Source organism: Martes martes (genome assembly GCF_963455335.1).
Source record: "Martes martes genome assembly, chromosome: X".
In the NCBI taxonomy this organism is placed as follows: Eukaryota; Metazoa; Chordata; class Mammalia; order Carnivora; family Mustelidae; genus Martes; species Martes martes.
This window is the reverse complement of record NC_137897.1, coordinates 39,600,047-39,618,626: the sequence shown is the minus strand read 5'-3', so window position 1 is coordinate 39,618,626 and position 18,580 is coordinate 39,600,047. Positions and strand designations below refer to the sequence as shown.

Below are 18,580 nucleotides of genomic sequence, written 5' to 3'. Positions count from 1 at the left end.
CCCACTCTTTCCAACAGGTCCACCCAGCACCCCCTGGTGCCCCAGAGACATCCAGGCACAGATCACAGTAGCCAGTGGGGAAGCCTGAACGCCCACACTCTGTCCCCAGGGGGTTGGGTTGCAAAAGTCCCCTTCCCACCCTGCTGGACAGCAGACCTGCCTGCTTACTTGGACCTGGGCCCTGACTATCCTCTCAAACTGGGGTTCCCTTAAGGCAAGTCTGCTTCTCCTCAGACGGTGAACATCATGCTGCCCCTCCTCAGGCTGGGGCAAGCTACCCAGTGTGGAACTGGCTACCCCGAGCTCAAAGGAGAGGCCCTAGAGGGTCTTTCCCCTCTGTGGAGGGGCCATGCCGCCCCTGCGAATACTCATGGGGCAAGCTACTCTGCTGGGTGGCATCCAGATCCTCCACCACCCTCTCAACCCCACATGCCGGGTCCCAGGCAAGAGGCTCTTCAAGGGCTCCAAACTGGCTGGGAGCAGGCTAGGTAAAGGGCTTGCAGTGAACCGCAGACCCCAATTAAAAAACAGGGAAGGAGGGAGAAAGGTGATGGCCAGGGCCCTCAGAAGTATAGAGCCAAGCATGTGGAAGTCAGGGAGACCCAGCTTGGGAGAGGAGCCCTCACAGAGGGGAGCGGGGACAGACCCTCCGGGTGAGGCAAAGCCACCGAGCACAGTCTGAAGGCACGGGAACCGAAAGCTACCCGCACATGGCACTACAAGCTGAGGCCCTGAAGGACTCTGTCCTCCTCGGCCCTCACCTCTGCACTCTGCTCCTCGGACGAGTCGTCGTAGTCGTGCTTGCCCTCCTGGCTACCATACTCGCGGGGATACGAGCGGTAGTCCATGTCCCGGTAGTCATGGTCTCGGCTGCGGTTCTCCCCGCCATCATCTTGCGAACGGTCAGTGGCTCCATAGCGGCCAGTCCTGTCCCCACGGCCACCTCTGAGGGAAGAAGAACAGGGAAGGATCAGAGGGCAGTTCTTTCTGGAAGGTGCAAGTGGCAAGGGGGGGGGGTTCCCACACACTTATGCCCTCTAGACACTAGATCCTGCTCCTGATGGGGGTCCCTAAATCCTGACTCCATGAGGTGAGCCAGTCCCCACCCCTCAAAAATACAATCCACTTCTCCTTCCCTCTGCCACCTCCCCAGTCCATGCCTGTCTTCCTTCACAGGGACCTCATGGTGGTGTCAGGGCCCATCTCACCTCCACCAGACCTGTCCCAGCTCATTCTCTATGCCCCGAATGTGAGCGAGTGTTCTATAAGGCAAAGCCAACTAAGCCCAACCATTGCACTCCCTCCAATGGCTCCCTCTTATTCTCAAGATAAAACACCAAAATGTTCACCACGGTCCTGCCTGGTCAGCGGGGTACGTGGGGGACATGGGGTGAGGTCCCTACCGCCCTCCTCCCTCCCTCCGCCTCATTGTGCGCTGTGCTACCCTGCCCTTCTCCTTCACTGTCACCCTGCCAGCCCTGGCAGCTGTTTTGTTAAAATCTCTCCTACTGCAATTACTGTAAAATAATGATCACACAGTTGATTTCATGTATGTTTTTCTTTTTTTTTTTTTAAAGATTTTATTTATTTATTTGACAGAGATCACAAGTAAGCAGAGAGGCAGGCAGAGAGAGAGGGGGAAACAGGCTCCCTGCTGGGCAGAGAGCCCGATGCGGGGCTCTATCCCAGGACTCCGGGATCACGACCTGAGCCAAAGGCAGAGGCTTTAACCCACTGAGCCACCCAGGCACCCCTGTTTCTTTTTTTTTTAAAGATTTTATTTTTAAGTTATCTCTATACCCAATGTAGGGCCTGAAATTATAACCCTGAGATCAAGGGCTGCGTGTTCCTCTGACTGAGCCAGCCAGGTGCCCCTCACATGCATCTCTTTGATGATTTAAGAAAGCACTAACCTATGAGTTCTGGGAAAGAGGGCACCACATCCAGAGGACCTACTGCCCTACTCCCCAAAACTTAGCTTAGTATCTGGTACTTGGTAGGTGCCCAGTAATTTTTGTTTGATGAAATAATGACTTAAAAAGTAATCTAAAAGCAACCAATACATGTTTACTTAAAACAAGAAAAAACAGACACCATAGTAGACTATGGCTAGCAGGGTCCCAATCGTGGTCAGGAAGGACAGAATGTCTAGTATCAACACCACTATGAACGTTGTTCTAAGCCACTAGCTGAACCAAGAGAATGAAGACGAGAGGTTAAGAGCTGGCAAGGAGAAGGTGAAATTACCACTGTCTCTAAAGGACATGAGGATATGCCTACAAAGCCCAAGAGAATCAAATGAAAAATGATTACAACCAATAAATCAGGAAGGATGCTAGGGACAAAAGTAACATGCAGAAGTAAGTATGTTGCCTCTATTCAGAGAGGCATCGTTTAGAAATGGGAAGATCCCAAGTATAATTGAACCAAAAAGGTTAAATACCTAGACAAGTGCCAAGATCTTACTACTATACTTCACACATATAAACCAGGATACGTTCAAAATGGGTCAAAGATTTGAGACAACATGGATGGAGCTAGACAGTATGATGCTAAGCGAAATAAATCAGTCGGGGAAAGACAAAATACCAGACGATTTCATTCCTTGTGGAATTTAAGAAACAGAACAAATGAGCAAAGGGGAAGAAAAAAAAAAGGAGAGGGAGGCAAACCAAGACACAGACTCTTAACTACAGAGACCAAACTGATGGTCACCAGAGGGGAGGTGGGTGGGGAGGGTGGGGGCAATAAGTGGTGGGGTTTGAAGAGTACACTTCTCATGATGGAAAAAAATTTTTAAATAAAAAATTTTAAAAATACAACAATAGGGGCACCTGGGTGGCTCAGTAGCTTAAGTGGCCAAGTCTGGATTTTAGGTCGTAATGATCTCAGGGTCCTGGGATAGAGCCACCATAGGCTCCACACTCAGCAGGGAGGCTGCCTGAGAGTCTCTCCCTCTGCCCCTCCCCCCACTGGCGTGTGCTCTCTCTCTCTGTAAAATAAATAAGTAACTCTCTAAAAAAATAATAAGACAATAATAAAATGCATAGTCTGATAGTAAAAAATAATAATAAAAATAAAAAGGGCCAAAGATTTCAATAGAAGAACTGAAACCACAGAAACCAAAGAAAACACAAGATGATTTCTTGATAATCTTGCAATGGGGGAAAACTGTGACCCAAATCCAGGAGCCAGAGAAGGAAAGATTACTGAAGTTAACTATATAAAAATAAAACACTTCTGCCTGGAAAAGAGAAAACCATCATGAGCCCAGTCAGGACAAACTAACTGGGAAAAAGTATGGGAAGAGGAAGAGAAGTCACACCAAAGACATACAAACGGTTTATATTTAAGAAGATGCTGTTTCATAATGAAGGATGAAAATTAAAACTACCCTGGACAGGCCATTTTAAAATAAACATCTAAAATTTATTTTTTGTGTATTTTTAGTCATTTTCATTGTGGTAAAATACAGACCTCACAAAATATACTCACGATGTTGAGCAACCATCACGGTCTATTTCCGGAAATGCTTTTTCATCACCCCAAACAGAAGCTCCCTACCTGCTGAACATTAACTTCCCACCCACCCCACCCGACCCCACCCCGTCTACTCTACTTTCAGACCCTATGAAGATGCCTGTTCTAGGTACCTCGTGTAAGGGGAATCACGTGTTTGTTCCTTTGTGTCTGGCTTCTTTCACTTAGCATCACGTTGTCAAGGTCCCTCCTCATTGCAGCGTGCATCAGAACATCCTGTTCTGTGGCCGCACACGTATGTAGGTATGGCACACACCACACTGTTTGGCCACGTGCCTGCTGATGGACATCTGCACTGCTTCCACTTGCTGGTTGTTTCAGGGGCTGGGACTAATGCTGCTGTGAACACTGGTGTACAAATATATGTTTTACTCGCCACTTTCAGTTCCTTCTGGTAGGTACCCAGGAGTGGAACTGCTGGACCCCATGGTAGGTGTAGACTTAACATTTTGCAGAGTCTCTGGCGGGTGTCCCACAGCAGCTGTACACTTACATCCCCATTGGCAATGCGCCAAGGTTCCAATGTCTCCACATCCTCACCGACACCTGTCATCCCGCATCTCTTCCTGGGCTTATTGGCCACTTGTGTGTCTTTTCTGGAGAAATGTCTATTCAAAATGTCTTTTGCCCATTTCTTTTTTTTTAAAGATTTTTAAATTTAATTTGATTTATTTATTTGACAGAGAGAGAGAGAGAGATCACAAGTATGCAGGGAGGCAGGGAGAAAGAGAGGGGGAAGCAGGCTCCCTGCTGAGCAGAGAGCCCGATGCGGGGCTCGATCCCAGGACGCTGAGATCACGACCAGAGCCAAAGGCAGAGGCTTAACCCACTGGGCCACCCAGGCGCCCCCTTTTGCCCATTTCTGAATTGGGTTCTCCTGTGGGGCTGTAGGAGTTCTTTTTCCATTCTGGGTGTTAATCCCTTATTAGATATAGGATTTGCAAATACATTTTCCCATTCTGTGGGTTGTCTTTTCACTCTCTTGGACCATGTCCTTTGATGGACCTAAGTTTCTAATCTTGATGAAGTCAAACTTGTTTTGAAATAATTTTATTTTTTATTTTTTTAAATTTAATTTATTTATTTAACAGAGAGCGGTCACAAGTAGGCAGAGAGAGAGAAAGGGGGAAGCAGGCTCTCTGCTGAGCAGAGAGCCTGATGTGGGGCTCGATCCCAGGACCCTGGGATCATGACCTGAGCCCAAGGCAGAGGCTTAACCCACTGAGCCACCCAGGCGTCCCTTGAAATAATTTTAGATTTATAGAAAAGTTCAAGGATAACATAATTCTTGTATATCCTTCACCCAGCTTCCCCTAATGTTAACAGGGGACAAATGTAACCATGGTACAACTGTCAAAACTAGACTTTATAAAGATTTCACCTGTCTTCCCAGTACTACTGACAACCCACACTTTCTGTTCCAGGACTGAATTCAGGATGCCACATTGCTTTTAGTCATCATGCACCCTTAATCTCCTCTGGCCTATGAAGGTTTCTTAGTCTTATCTTTTTTTGTTAAATGACTTTGACAGTTTTCAAGAGTACTGGTCAGCCATTCTGCAGAACATACCTCAACTTGGGTTTGTCCATTGTGTTTTTGTGATTAGACTTGAGGTTACGGAGGTTATGGGGTTTTTTTGGGGGGGGGGAATACAAGAGAGGTGACCTGACCTACTGATTGCATTATATAAGGGGGACCATGATATTAATGTGACTTATCACTGCCAATGCTGACCTTGACCATGTGGTTGTGGTGGGGTCTGTCAGGTTCCTCCACTGTAGTTTCTCTTTTTCCCTTTCTATACTCTGTTCTTTAGAAATGAGTCACTAGATTAGCCCATACTCAAGAGGAGAATTAAGCTCTAACCTCCTAGAATGTGGAGTATCTACATATATTATTTAGAATTCTTCTGTAAGGAAGATTTGTGACAGAACATTTCTAATTCAACAGATCCATAAAAGTCCAAATGTTTCACAAGACACTGTTGGTAAGGCTGTATGGGAAATAGGCACTCTCGTACTACTGGTAGGAAATGGGAACAGTCTCTTGTGGAGGGGAATTTGGCAATAGCCAGTAAAATTAAAAATCTACCCTGACCCCCAATTTTCCTGGAAACTTAAATATACTAATATATACTTGCACACATACAAAAACATCATTCAACAGCACTGTTTATAATAGCAAATGATAAGACACAATTTAGAAGAGTCAGGAAAATTCTGTTAAAAAAAAAAGACTAAGGAGGGGGAGAAGAGCTTCACCAAATGTTAAAACATATTATATATAAAGGTGGAACTGAAACATAAATGCACAGATCAGTGAAACTGAACAGAGTCCATGCTACACAGTAACACACACAGAAATTTAGAGTAACCCAGAGGCTGCAACTCAAAATGAACAGGGGGAAAATGGATTAGTCAATAAACACCAGTTGCAATAATGGTCTGGCCCAGACATCAGCAAACTACAGCCAGTGGACCCAATCTAATTACCTAAAAGAAGTTTTCTTCAACACAGCTATACCCATTCATTTATATATTGTCTGTGGCTGCTTTTAGCCGAGTAGTTGTGATAGAGATGGAGTGGTCTGCAATGCCAAAAATATTTACTATCTGGTCCTTCACAGAAAAAGTTTAAGAAAATAAAAGTTGTTTATCTACTTCAATTCTTATACCAAGTAAATTTTAGATGAATCAAAAATTTAAATCCCTGAATAAAAACCATAAAGATATTAGAAAGAAAACATAAGAAAAAAAATGAATCATCCCAAGAATGGGGAAAGGCCTTTCTAAACAAGATGAAACTCTGAAGTCATTAAAAAAACAACTGATAAATCTCGCTTTGTAAAAACTTAAAAATGGGTTAAAAATACCATAAACAAATAAACGTGTCATAAAGCAAGCATGGTAAAATGTTAATGGTAGAATCCAGCAGATGAGTATAGAGGTATTCACTGTAAAATTCTTTAAACTTTGCTGTATGTTTGAAATTTCATAATAAAATATTGGAAAAACACCATAAAGCTCAAAGATAATTAACAAATGGGGAAAATAAAATGTTTCCAGACATCTGGTTGGTTTCCAAATTTTCATAATTGTTCACTCATTTTTTTCACTCAACAAATATTAATGTAACATTTGCCATGAATCAAGCACTGTTCTAGGTGCTAGGGATACTGCTATCAATAAAATGAGGTCCCTGTCCTTGTGAGCTTAGCCTGGAATCCAAATTATTTCTTTATGATAAATGCCTGGACAAGAAGAGGCTGGTATGAGTGATGTATTTTAAGGGTTTTGTTTGTTTGTTTGTTAGAGAAGGGGAGGTGTGGAATGGGGAGGAAGAGAGAGAAACTCAAGCGGGCTCCATGAGTGATGCAGAACCTGACACAGACCTCGATCTCACGATCCTGAGATCACAACCTGAGCTGAAATAAAGAGTCAGATGCTTAACCGACTGAGCCACCCAGGCGCCCCTTAAGGTTTCTGATATGAGCAATGTGTGTTTGCTTACCACAGTTACTCCTCAATAGTTGAACTCTAGTCCCCAGAATTTAAGAACCAAATAGAGTCAAATAAATGTTCAGATGAAATCCTGAACTCTGATACTCACCATCTAAACCAAGTAATTTTTTAAAGATTTATTTACTTTAGAGAGATAGAGCGAGTGAGCAAGCACACATGTGAGCAGGGGGGAGGAGCAGAGGGAGAGGGAGAGAGAGAATCCTCAAGCAGACTTCCTACTGGGCACGGAGCCTGAGGAGGGGCTCAATGCCAGGACCCTAAGATCATGACCTGAGCAGAAACCAAGAGTTGGCCACATAACCAAGCCGCCCAGGTGCCCCTAAACCAAGTAAATCTGCATACTGAACTCTTGCTATCTAAACTCGGGAAGAGAACAGATTTGGACAGTAAAGGATACTTTTCATTGGCCACAGAGCACTTTGACAAAACACCTTCCAAAGACAGACCCTATTCATAATACATTTCCACAAAGCTGGACTGAATCCTAATATATGAGGACCTCCGCAAAATAAGGTATTTCTGGAAACATAAACATAAACATATTTCTGGAAAACATAAACTGCCAAAATTGGCAGAACTACACAAAATGATCATTAAAAACCCAGGGCCCTTTAAAGCTCAGTTCTAACAAGCTTTCAAGGGACAGATAATTTTTATTCAAGTTTCTCCAATAAAGAGAGAAATGGCAAAAGCTGCCCAAATCATGCCATGAGGCTATGGTGACTCAGTGTCGGATGGATACTAGAAGAGGAAAACAGTTAAGACCACTTTACTGAGGGACACAGATGCAAATATCCTAAATAATACAATACCTAATCAAACCTAACAGTGGCTTAAAAACGTACATACTAAATAATTTTTCTGCCAACGATTCATGAATAAACGTCAGAAAAGCTCAAATTCAGAAGCATCTACAAAGCCAAGGACCTGTGCTCTTAAAATATATCAAGGCCATGGAAGAAAAAGAAAGACTTAGTAACTGCTCCTGAGTAAAAGGAACCAAGAATACAAAGTAGCTCCGTGCAGTGTAGTGTGTGATCTTGGACAGAATCCTAGATTAGGAAACCAGTGCCATAAATGACAAGGGATGACATCCGAACGGACTTTTTAGAAGATAAAAGTACTGTAACAATGTTCACCTTTCTGATAGTCAGAAGTGTACTGTGGTTACAAAAGAGAAAGTCCTTGTTCTTAGGACATATATTCTGTCACGCTTAAGGGTCATGCCAGTCACTAGCTGAAATGATACAGAAGAAAAAAGTTGCCTATATATAGATACATAGATATATACACCTGTATCTTTACAGAGAAAGAGAAAGAATGGGAGGGGAGGGGATGGTGAGGCATGTAGGTAGGTAAAATAAATGTGGCAAAATGTTTACAATTAGTGGTTCTGGGGAGAAGATACACAGGAGTTTACCACACTTGCAACTTTTCTGAAAACTGGAAATTTTTTTCAAAATAATAAGTTATAAACATACGCATACATACCATGATCAAGGAAGGCAAGGATATAATTTAATGTGATTTGTGAAACTGATGGACAAAAGGAGGAAAAAAGCACGTAATTATGAAGTTCGAGTCTCATTTCTTCTTTTTTTTTTAATGTTCTTCAAACCCAACACTGATTACTTTTTTTAAAAGATTTTACTTATTTATGTGACAGACAGAGAGTGAGTATAAGCAGGGGGAGTCGCAGGCAGAGGGGGAGGGAGACCCAGCCTCTCTGCCGAGCAGGGAGCCCAATGCGAGGCTCGATCCCAGGACTCTGGGATCATGACCTGAGCTGAAGGCAGACATTTAACTGACTGAGCCACCCAGGCACCCCTAATTATGTTTTTAAAGATTTACTAATTTATTTATTTGAGAGATCAAAAGAGCATGGGGGGAGAGGGAGAGAATCTCAATCAGACTCTACACTCAGTGCAGTGGGACTTGATCCCAGGACCCTGAGATCATGGCCTGAGCCAAAATCAAGAGTCAGATGCTTAACTGATTGAGCCACCCAGGTGCCCCCAATTCTCATTTCTGATCAAACTTGACAAACTAAGATTAGAGAATTTTCTTGGTTTATGAAAGGCTACATTCTAACAGCCTAACAGCACACATCCAATTTGATGGCTAAGCAGACGGGACTGCCTATCAGGCTGGGACTGACTGTTGATGTCTTGCAGGTGCCTTTTAAGAGACAGAAATGTCTCATCTATCTGCAGATGTCCTTTATGAGAAAGAAAATAAACTACACTGTTTAAGCCATTATTCTTCAGATTTTCTGTTACAACCTGCCAAAATGAGTCTTATTTTGTGCACTCGGCATCACTGACATTATATGGTACTAAAGTCCTAGACAACATTATAAGTGAGGAAAAAGAAGTAAGTGACAGAATTGATTTGCACAGAGCATGACCAATTACTCAGAAAGACCATCAGAATCAACAATGAATAATCAGAAATAATAAGAGAGTACAGCAGGGGTAAGTTAACTTAGGAAAAAAAAATCGATAGCTTTCCTCTACCCCAGGAAACTTAAGCTTGGAAAATATAAAAGAAACAAAGATGTCAATGAAAACTATTGAAGCACCCAGGAATTACACAAGACTTGTATTTTCATTTATTCAGATCTGAATGTCATTCATTCATTTTTAAGTAGGCTCCATGCCCAGCGTTGAGCCTAATGTGGGGCTTGAACTTACCACCCTGAGATCAAGATGAGCTGTGATCAAGAGTCAGACACTTAACTGACTGAGCTGCCCAGACACCCCATAGATTTGTAGGTCCTTTATTTTAATTAATTAATTTTTAAAAAGATTATTTATCTATTTATTTGAGAGACTGAGAGAAAGCATGAGCCTGGGCAGGGGGAGGCAGAGGGAGAGGGAAAAGCAGACTCCCCGGTGAGTAGGGAGCCTGACGTGGGGCTTGATCCCAGGACCCCAAGATCATTACCCGAGCCAAAGGCAGATGCTTAACTGACTGAGCCACCCAGGCACCCCTTGTATGTCCTTTAAACGAATTTTAAAATATTCTCTATACAGGTCCTGGATGAGATCACTACTTAACAAAAGATGACAATTCTCCCCAAATTAGTATATAAATCTGATGCAATCTTAATCAAAATTCTTGAATGTTTTTGAGGGACTTGATATATTTTTAAAAAAGATTTTATTTGTCAGAGAGAGAGAGAGCGCGTGTGTGTGTGCACATGTGCACAAGCGGGCAGAGTGGCAGGCAGAGGCAGAGAGAGAAGCAAGCAGGCTCCCTGCCGAGCAAGGAGCCTGATGCGGGACTTGATCCCAGGACCCTGGGATCATGATCTGAGCTGAAAGCAGTGGCTTAACCAACTGAGCCACCCAGGCGTCCCGACTTCATACATTTTTTTATATAAGTCCCACAAATGGTTAAAATCAACTTTGATAAATAAGAAAGTAAAGTGGGAGCTAAGAGATTCTATAAAGCCATAATAACAAACCCAGTAAGGTTCTGGCATGAGAATTAAGCAAATAGACCAATGAAACAAATCAGATTACTCAAGACAGATCCTCATACATGAAGGAACTTGAAATGAGATGACGTACTACAATCAATAAAGAAAGAATGGACTATTTAAAAGGTACGGGGAAAACTGCCTACTATATGGAGGAACACAAAACCAGAACCTACCTTATACCATATTCAAAAAACCTACCTTATACCATATTCAAAAAAACTCTTAGATGTTATTAAAGATCCGAATATGAAAGGGAAAACTATGGAGTGAAAACAATCTTTGTGATCCAGATGCAGGAGCAGAGAAGTTTCTGAATGCACAGACTACCAGACAAAAAAGTGATGAATTTTACAGGTACCCATCCTTGAGGGAATCATTAAGGAAAAGGCAACAGGCACACACCATGGTATCCTTGGGACCAATTAGAAGCAAAGCACTAATATACACCTGGCAAGGGGGGACAGATCTTAAAAATGCAGTGCTGAGTCACACGAAGTTCAGGAAAGAAAAAGTAAACTGTAGCACTCTGCCATTTGTATAAACTAAAAACACAGACACTCAAAACAATGCTACATATTTTAGAAGGCTACATTTCAAACAGGACAGAGCAGCTGCCTACAGCTACTGGAATTGGAAATGAGAAGGAAAAAAACAAATATGGCAAGAGAAGGCCCTGTAGTGACCTACGACAGAAACCCACCTTGAAGTGAAAAAGTATGATTTAACTGCAACCTCTGTGCTTGAAAGCCAAAAGAAAGACCGTGGCTTTATTTGGTTATAAAGTCTGAAAGAAGTATGTCACCTACTCAAACTCAGAAACTGCCACAAAGCATTTGCAGAGAATACCACCCAAAACCTGACTGCTTTCAAAAGACTTTTTTTTTTTAAATAAGAAGACTGAATAACACTAGATGATGACCACATCTCAAACTTGGGTTCGCTTTTCAGAAAACATTTTTAAAGGCAGTGGTGGAAGAAGAAACCCTTTGTAAGACATTTTAAAAAAATTATTTCCTCCCTGACTTTTTATAAATCTACTGACTCTTAAGAGAGGCTTTCTGGGAGCATTAGGTCTACTTTCCTATGCACTCTTAATATGTCAGGAATAGATGATCTGCATGAGAAATCAATTGGAGTGATCCACCAGTATGCTGAGGATTGGCCCAGGATCTCTGTATATTACCAAGTGTCCCGACTGTTTCCTGTTCGTACCAGTTTAAAAATAACCACATGGGGAAAAAAATAAAATAAAAATAACCATATGAGAGTATCCCATTCCAAGACAAGTATCCCGCCAGCTTCAGCCCACCCTGTCCCCGAAGTCTCCCATTATCTGACCTGGCTTGCCCCATATTTGTCTGCACAAATGCCTGACTCTTAAGGCACCACTCCCATCCATCCCTCCAACCCAAAGCTACAGCCCACACCGCTCCCCTGAGAATCCACAGGCACTTACAATCCACCACCCACCCGCCACCCACCTCTGCCTCTCCTCCCGCAGTGGCTGTCCACACCTTGGCGAATATGTGAGTCACCCCAACTGGGAACCTGGGCCTCGGGTTCCATTCCTCCCTTTCTCTTGATCCTTTCCCAACTCTACAATCCACCATGGCACCTATCAAGCTGTTTCTTAATCACCTGTAAACTGTGTGGTCTCCCATGTGAGACCCTGAGGAAGAAAGCTTCAGTCTTATCTGTCTCACTCGCCACTGCTGCCAGAGCCTAGCACAGGTCCTGGCTCACAACAGGTGCCAAGTAAACGTCTGAAAAGAAACCAATCATCTGCTGCGCTGTTTCCTCAGCCCGGAAGTCCCCTCCTAGCACCTTCCTGGACCAATTCTTACATGGGGATAAGCCAAGGATGCTTGACAGGGGTGGGAGTGGGTTAACTCACCGTCTTTCATACTCCATGTCCTGATAGGGCCTGCGGGGGCTGCTGGGGCCCCTCCTCAGCCGCTGGCTCCGTTTCACTTCCCAGCCACCCCCGCTGCTGCCACCATGATCTGCCAGCCTGGGTGATGCCTCCTGCAGGGACTCTGGGGAGAGGAGAAGGAAGAAAGGGGTGAAGGCAGTTGGGGCCTCCTTGAGAAACCCTTGTTGTCAAGGCTCTCTGCTGTCGCTTAGCCCAGGGACATTACTTCCCAACTTCCTGGTGCTCCTGTGGACCAGAGTGGGAAGGCAGCCCCTACCTGGTCTGCTCCTTCCTTTCCCCACAAACATGAGGCTATAGCCCACAGCCCTAAAACAGCAAGGCCAGGGGCACCTGGATGGCTCAGTCAGTAGAACATGCAACTCTGGATCTCAGGTCATGGGTTCAAGCCCCACACTGGGCGCAGAGCTCACTTAAATAAAACAGAAACAGCAAGGCCTTCAGCAGAGAGGGAGCATCCTACAGAGAGCCCTGGTGGTGCTACCTACTCTGCGATTAGGGCTCTGCCACCTGAGACTGGTAGACAAGTCTGAGCCTGGAGCTACCTGCCCAGAGGGCTCTCGGCGCTGGACGACTTGTCAAGATCAGGCACATTAGGCATGGAGGCAAGACTTCACAACGGTAGTTGTAGGCACCCACCAGGCTCCTTCCACGGGGCCCCAGGTGCCATTTCATCCTCGCAACAAAGACATTGGCTGCCCCCTACAAGACAGCAGGAAACCACAAAAGGCCTAGAGGGTAAAGGGGCTAACTTGGCAGTGAGACAGTTGATGCCCCCCTGGGCTCCGGGCCAACACAGCTTTGGCCCTCACTCCGCAACTGGCTCAGTCTGGAGCCCTCTCTCTTCTGCACAGCCAGGTCCCAAGGTGGTTCTCTCCCCAGGGCTCTGGGTCCAACTTATTCAGGGGCAAAAGGAGCCTTTTTGAGGCTGTTCCCAACCACTGTGCTGTTCTGCTGGGATGGAAGGGTTAGTCACTTCATCCAACCTTCAGGGCTGCCATGAGAACTAGGGAGTCCCCAGAGCCACGTGACCTGGCCAGGGGTCACCAAGAAGTATCCCAGAATCTTCAGGCCCACCCTCTGAGCAGGAATCAGGCAAAGCTAGGCAGCAACAACACCTGCCCAACAGTAGGTAGCCACCACACCTTTTGCCCATGTATACACACAACCAATTTTCTCTTCCTCCTTAAGCCACAGGGAACCAGGGCTGCCTGCTCCCAGATGGATAAGAGTTAGAATCACAACCAGGGGCCCCGGTGGATGAGAGCCAGATACAAAACCCTTAACAGACTCTGGCAAAGAGGTCGGAGTCACACACCGGTATCCACAACAGATAGGGACCAAAGTCACAGACACGCGCCCCGAATAACTATGGGCCCAAATCACAAGACAGGAACCCACAATAAATACAGGCCATATTTACACACTGAGGCCCATCAAAGGATGAGCGCCAGAGTCATGGATCCGAACTCCTCCCCAAAGAAGGGGCAGTAAGTCATGCACACATTCCTTGCGCTCCCTCCCCGCCTAGCAAGTGGGTTGGTTAGGGCCAGTCCCAAGAAGAACTCCCCAAGGATAAGGACCCCTCCCCATGGATAAGGACCTGAGTTACAGCACAGACTGCAAGGATACAGACCAGAGCCATAGACTTTTTTCCCTCCTCCCCCACCCAAGAATAAGGACCGGAGCCACAGAATGCTTCCCCATGGATCGGTAAGTACCCAAGTCACACGGAACAGACAGCACACCCCCTCCCCTATGGATAAAGACCTCGGCCCCTCCACAGATAAAGTTCGGTGTCGCAGATACCACGGAAACCCACTCCCATCGGTCCCTCCCTTCCCCCAACCCGCGTGCACCCATTCTGTGCCCCAATCGCGCACGCGCCTCCGCTCTCAAAAGCAAGAGGGGGGGGAAGACACCCCCTCCCGGGCTCAGGCCATGCACGCACGCCTCGGTTCCGCGCGCAGCCCAGGCCCACGTCCCGTAGTCCGCCCTCGCGCCTCCTCTCCGCACCCGCCCGCCCCCGGCCCCTTACCTCCGCCCCCACGACCAGCGACGACGCTCACCTTCTCGGCCCGGGCTGTCAAGGGAGGGCTCCCGGACATCACCTCGGCGCGCCGCCACCTCCTCCAACTCTCCCAGCTCAGCCGGAGCCGGCCCGCACCACCGCCAAGTCCGAGGCCGGAGGCAGAAGGGCGGAGGAGCGGGGAGGGGAGAAGCGCCAAGCGCGCTACCCTCCCCAGCAAACCCACTGCCGCCTACTCCCGGCCGGCCGCAGTCACCAGCACAAAATGGCGACGACGAGAAGGGAGCCGGCGCTTCGACCACCATCCACCTACTAAGGGAGCGCGCTCTGGCCGGCCTCGTCTATTGGTCGCCAGCCGCCGACGGACAGCCCTGGCCGGCTCTGATTGGCAAGCGTATGCCACCTCCCCACTCTCCCTGCGAACGCTCGCAAGTCGCGAAAAGGAGTAGCTATTGGCCAATCCGGCGAGGCCCGCTTTTTAGAAGCTTGGCTTCCTTCGAAGATGAAAGACAAACGGAAGCTCCGCCCCTTTCCCCAGAGGACGAGGGAAATCTCCGTGCCATTGGCTGGGACTTGCGGCCACCCAAATGTCAACGCTTTCTTATCAAGGGACTGGGCCGACCTATCAGCCAGAAATTCCTTGGCCCGACCGAGGTTGGGAAAATGGTCGCCCCCGTGAGGCCATGACAGAGGGAAGGAAAGAGGGGCTACTCAGCGCCTCCACCTCACTTGAAAACCAAATCCGGGCTCGGGACCTATTTAGTGCGGCGGGGGCGGAGCGACAATTGTCGCGCCCGGGCCAACTGCAGCTGCGCACAGTGGCATTTCCGTCCCCGCCCCTGAGAGCCTGCAGCACAACCTGTCATGGCGGCCGGGCTGTTGGGTTGGAGCGCTCGCCGCCTTTTGGCAGTAGCGGCGACGCGAGGGCTCCCAGCCGCCCGCGTTCGCTGGGAATCCAGCTCGGCCAGGGCCGTGATCGCCCCGTCGGCTGTGGCTGGAAAGCGGACGCCGGAACCGACCGTACGCTGGCAGGAGGACCCAGATCCGGAGGACGAAAACCTCTACGAGAAGGTGAGAGGGAGGGGAAACGGGACACGAGAAGGGTCAGTCGGGGGCCGGCGGACGGGACGCCGCAGAGGACGTTCTTAAGCGGCTGAGGATTGCGCTGCTGGTGAGATCCTCGAAGACTTGGGAACTTTGCCTAGCTTGATTTCCTTCTTTGTCCCCTGGTAATTTTCAGTTCAGGGCCGGGGGCAAGATTGGCTTTGTTTTGAAGACGGGTGTCAAACCTGAAGTGGGCGATGCTCAAAACACGTTAGAAGCAGTATAACATAACGACAATAATACCAAACACTCCTATGGGACTTGCTCAGTGCCAGAGCTCTAAACACTTTAGGTACGTTATCTTATCTAATCCTCAAAACAACCCCATTTCGAAGTAGGTACTATGAGCAGACCTATTCTACCGATGAGGACGCCGAAGCATAAAGATGTTAGGTGACTTGCCCAAACTCGCCGAGATGAACGTGTGGGGGAACCGGGTCCGCTGTGCTGTGGGGATAGCAGAGACTCTGAAACCAGAATGCCAGGGTTGGAATACAAGCACTGATAGTTGTTCATCTTTGTGACCTTGGTCAAGTAGCTTAACTCCTTGGTGCCTCTTTGTAAAATGGGGAAAGTACGAGGACGCCTTCCGGAAAGTAAAATGCTACATCTGCCTCATGTAATTAAATGAGTCAAAATGTTCAGAAGAGCAGCTGCTACCTAGTATTCAGCATTAGAAGGTGTTAATCATTATTGCTACTTTCTGCCTCCTTGATACATTGTGAAGTTTGTGTTTCACACCGTAGGTTCTTATCAGTACTATCCTCTGGCTTGGATATATAGGATCTTACTCGTTTATTCATTCATTCTGTAAATAAGGACCCAGGGCCTGCTATATGCCAGGTGTGGTTCAGGGCCCTTAGGAGTTCAGCAGTGTGGAAATCAGACAAAGCCCTTGCCCTCCTAGAGCTTATATGGTAATGGAGAGCACGGACGATAGTCATGTAAAATATTCAGAAACAGTGCTATTGAGTATGTAATAAGATAATGTGATAGGATCTGGGGAGATGCTGCTACCTTGGTAAACTGGTAACTACTCGAAAGAAAGTTAAGCAAGATAAGTGGATGGGGAGTGACTTGAGGGGTAGGGGGTAATTTTAGGTGAAACCATAGGAAATTAGCAATATGCAACCATCGTTAACCTATAAAAGTGGCAATTTCCTATAGTTTAAGACAAGTAACGGATAAGGTGACTAGGGACTGCCTCTTAAGGGAAGTGATTATGAAGCCAACATTTTGAGCCAGGAGACAGACCTAGCCATGATGCTATCAGGGGGAAAGACTTTCCAGGCAGAGGGAACAGTAAGTGCAAAGGCCCTGTGGTAGGAAGGAGTTTGATAACTCCTAAGACTAGAAAGACGAATTAAAGGAGAGAGGGGAGATGGGTCTGAGGTGAAATTGGAGACCAGCTTATGCAGGGCCGGAGTAAGGTTTTGTGGAGCCACAGGAAGCCCTCACTGACCTTTTCCTCTTCTTGCCACAGAACGCAGACTCCCACGGTTATGACAAGGACCCTGTTGTGGACCTCTGGAACATGCGGGTCGTCTTTTTCTTTGGCTTCTCCATCGTCTTGGTCCTTGGCAGCACCTTTATAGCTTATCTGCCTGATTACAGGTGCATGGGGGTGTCCGAGAGAGTGGAATGGGTGGGGGTGGAGATTGAAGGGGGCTGAGCCAGGAATCCTGCTCTTTGTGCCAGTGGGGATTGGGGAGCTAAGATGGGGATTGGTGTCCAGTGAGGCTCCCTCACATCCACCCCCATGCTGCTACCTCCAGAATGCAGGAGTGGGCCCGCCGAGAAGCTGAGAGGCTTGTTAAATACCGAGAGGCCAATGGCCTCCCCATCATGGAATCCAACTGCTTTGACCCCAGCAAGATCCAGCTACCAGAGGATGAGGACTGACCCGTTGCCAAGTGGGGCTCAAGAACCATCACCTTCTCCACCGCCTGCCTGTCATTCTGCCCTTTCTTCAGAGCACCTAATTAAAGGGACTAAAAGTCTGACTGGCTGGTGTCGGTTTTCTTGTGTGTGGGAGTGGGGTGCGGAAATGGGCATGTCAGATCCTAAAAGGCCACTGCAGCCTGTTCTGGTTATGTTGCTGGGTAACAAACACCGTAAGACTTAGTGGCTTGAGATGACCATTTAGCATTCTCTTTCACGGTCCTGTGGTGGACTGGCTTAGCTAGGTGGCTCCTCTTGGGGCCTCAGGTGGTTGCAGTCAGATGGTGGCGGCGGGCTGAAGGCACCTTTAACTGGGACAGATGTCCCAGGTAGCTTCTTCACTTGCATGTCTGGCATTTCAGTCTTCTTCCGTGTGGCATCTCTCTCTGGCAGAATAGTCTGGGCTCCTTAAGGGTGGCTCAGGGCTCCTCTGCATGGGGGTGTGGCATATGGGAAGAAATCAGTGGCAACCAATCATAGAAGAAGGGCCAGGACGACTGGGAATTGAGGGTGGTGTGTCCGAACAGCGCTTTTCTGTTGCTAAGCACAAGCCTTTGTCTCCCTTGCCACCTTCTCTGTTTCTCTCTACATTTTGGTATTTCTGCCCATCTTGTGTCTTGGTGAGTCTGGGTGCCTCTCTCTCCCCTTCTGTCCCAGTCTGGGTGGTCTTGCACTCAAGACACACATCTCTGTGTATGCATGCATGTCTCTGCCTGTTCCCCTTCTCTCCCCGCCCCCTCACTTGCAGGCATTCTCCCCTTGCATGTTCTTTCTCTGGGAATAGGCTGTCTCCCCACATCGGGCTCATTCTTTCAGCCTTCCTCTGTCTTTGTCTCTGTCTCTTTGTGTTCTGGAAGATGGAGCTCAGGAGACTTGCTCCGGCTCTCTTTATCTTTCCAGAGAATCTCCCCTAAATTCCTGTTAATTCTGGACATGTGGGCGCCCCTTCATGCCCCTGGCATCTCTGCCCTCTGCCCAGTGGCCCTGTTCCAAAGCTCATACTTCATAACTCGAAATCACATGCTCA

General features: G+C 47.1%; 2 protein-coding genes across 13 annotated transcripts in view; one reads left to right on the top strand and one right to left on the bottom strand.

The window, feature by feature from the left end:
• Positions 1–14,891, bottom strand: part of RBM10 (RNA binding motif protein 10) — a gene marked incomplete at its 5' end in the record, with an annotated part of 28,906 nt that extends 14,015 nt beyond the window's left edge. For 6 of the 12 annotated variants that reach the window (XM_080795203.1, XM_080795197.1, XM_080795204.1 and 3 more), the window contains 3 exons: positions 762–945; positions 12,444–12,585; positions 14,518–14,654. In XM_080795203.1, the coding sequence (XP_080651329.1) occupies positions 762–945; positions 12,444–12,585; positions 14,518–14,587 (396 nt within the window). Of the gene's footprint in view, positions 1–761; positions 946–12,443; positions 12,586–14,517 lie in introns of all 12 variants that reach the window. The other 6 variants (XM_080795202.1, XM_080795198.1, XM_080795208.1 and 3 more) reach the window with 6 other exon arrangements.
• A 149-nt stretch (positions 14,892–15,040) lies between these two features.
• On the top strand, positions 15,041–17,615 carry NDUFB11 (NADH:ubiquinone oxidoreductase subunit B11). Its single transcript, XM_080795391.1, has 3 exons — positions 15,041–15,579; positions 17,096–17,226; positions 17,388–17,615. The coding sequence occupies exons 1-3, from the start codon at positions 15,373–15,375 to the stop codon at positions 17,512–17,514; spliced, it is 465 nt and encodes a 154-aa protein (XP_080651517.1). The 5' UTR covers positions 15,041–15,372; the 3' UTR covers positions 17,515–17,615.
• The last annotated feature ends 965 nt before the right edge of the window (positions 17,616–18,580 follow it).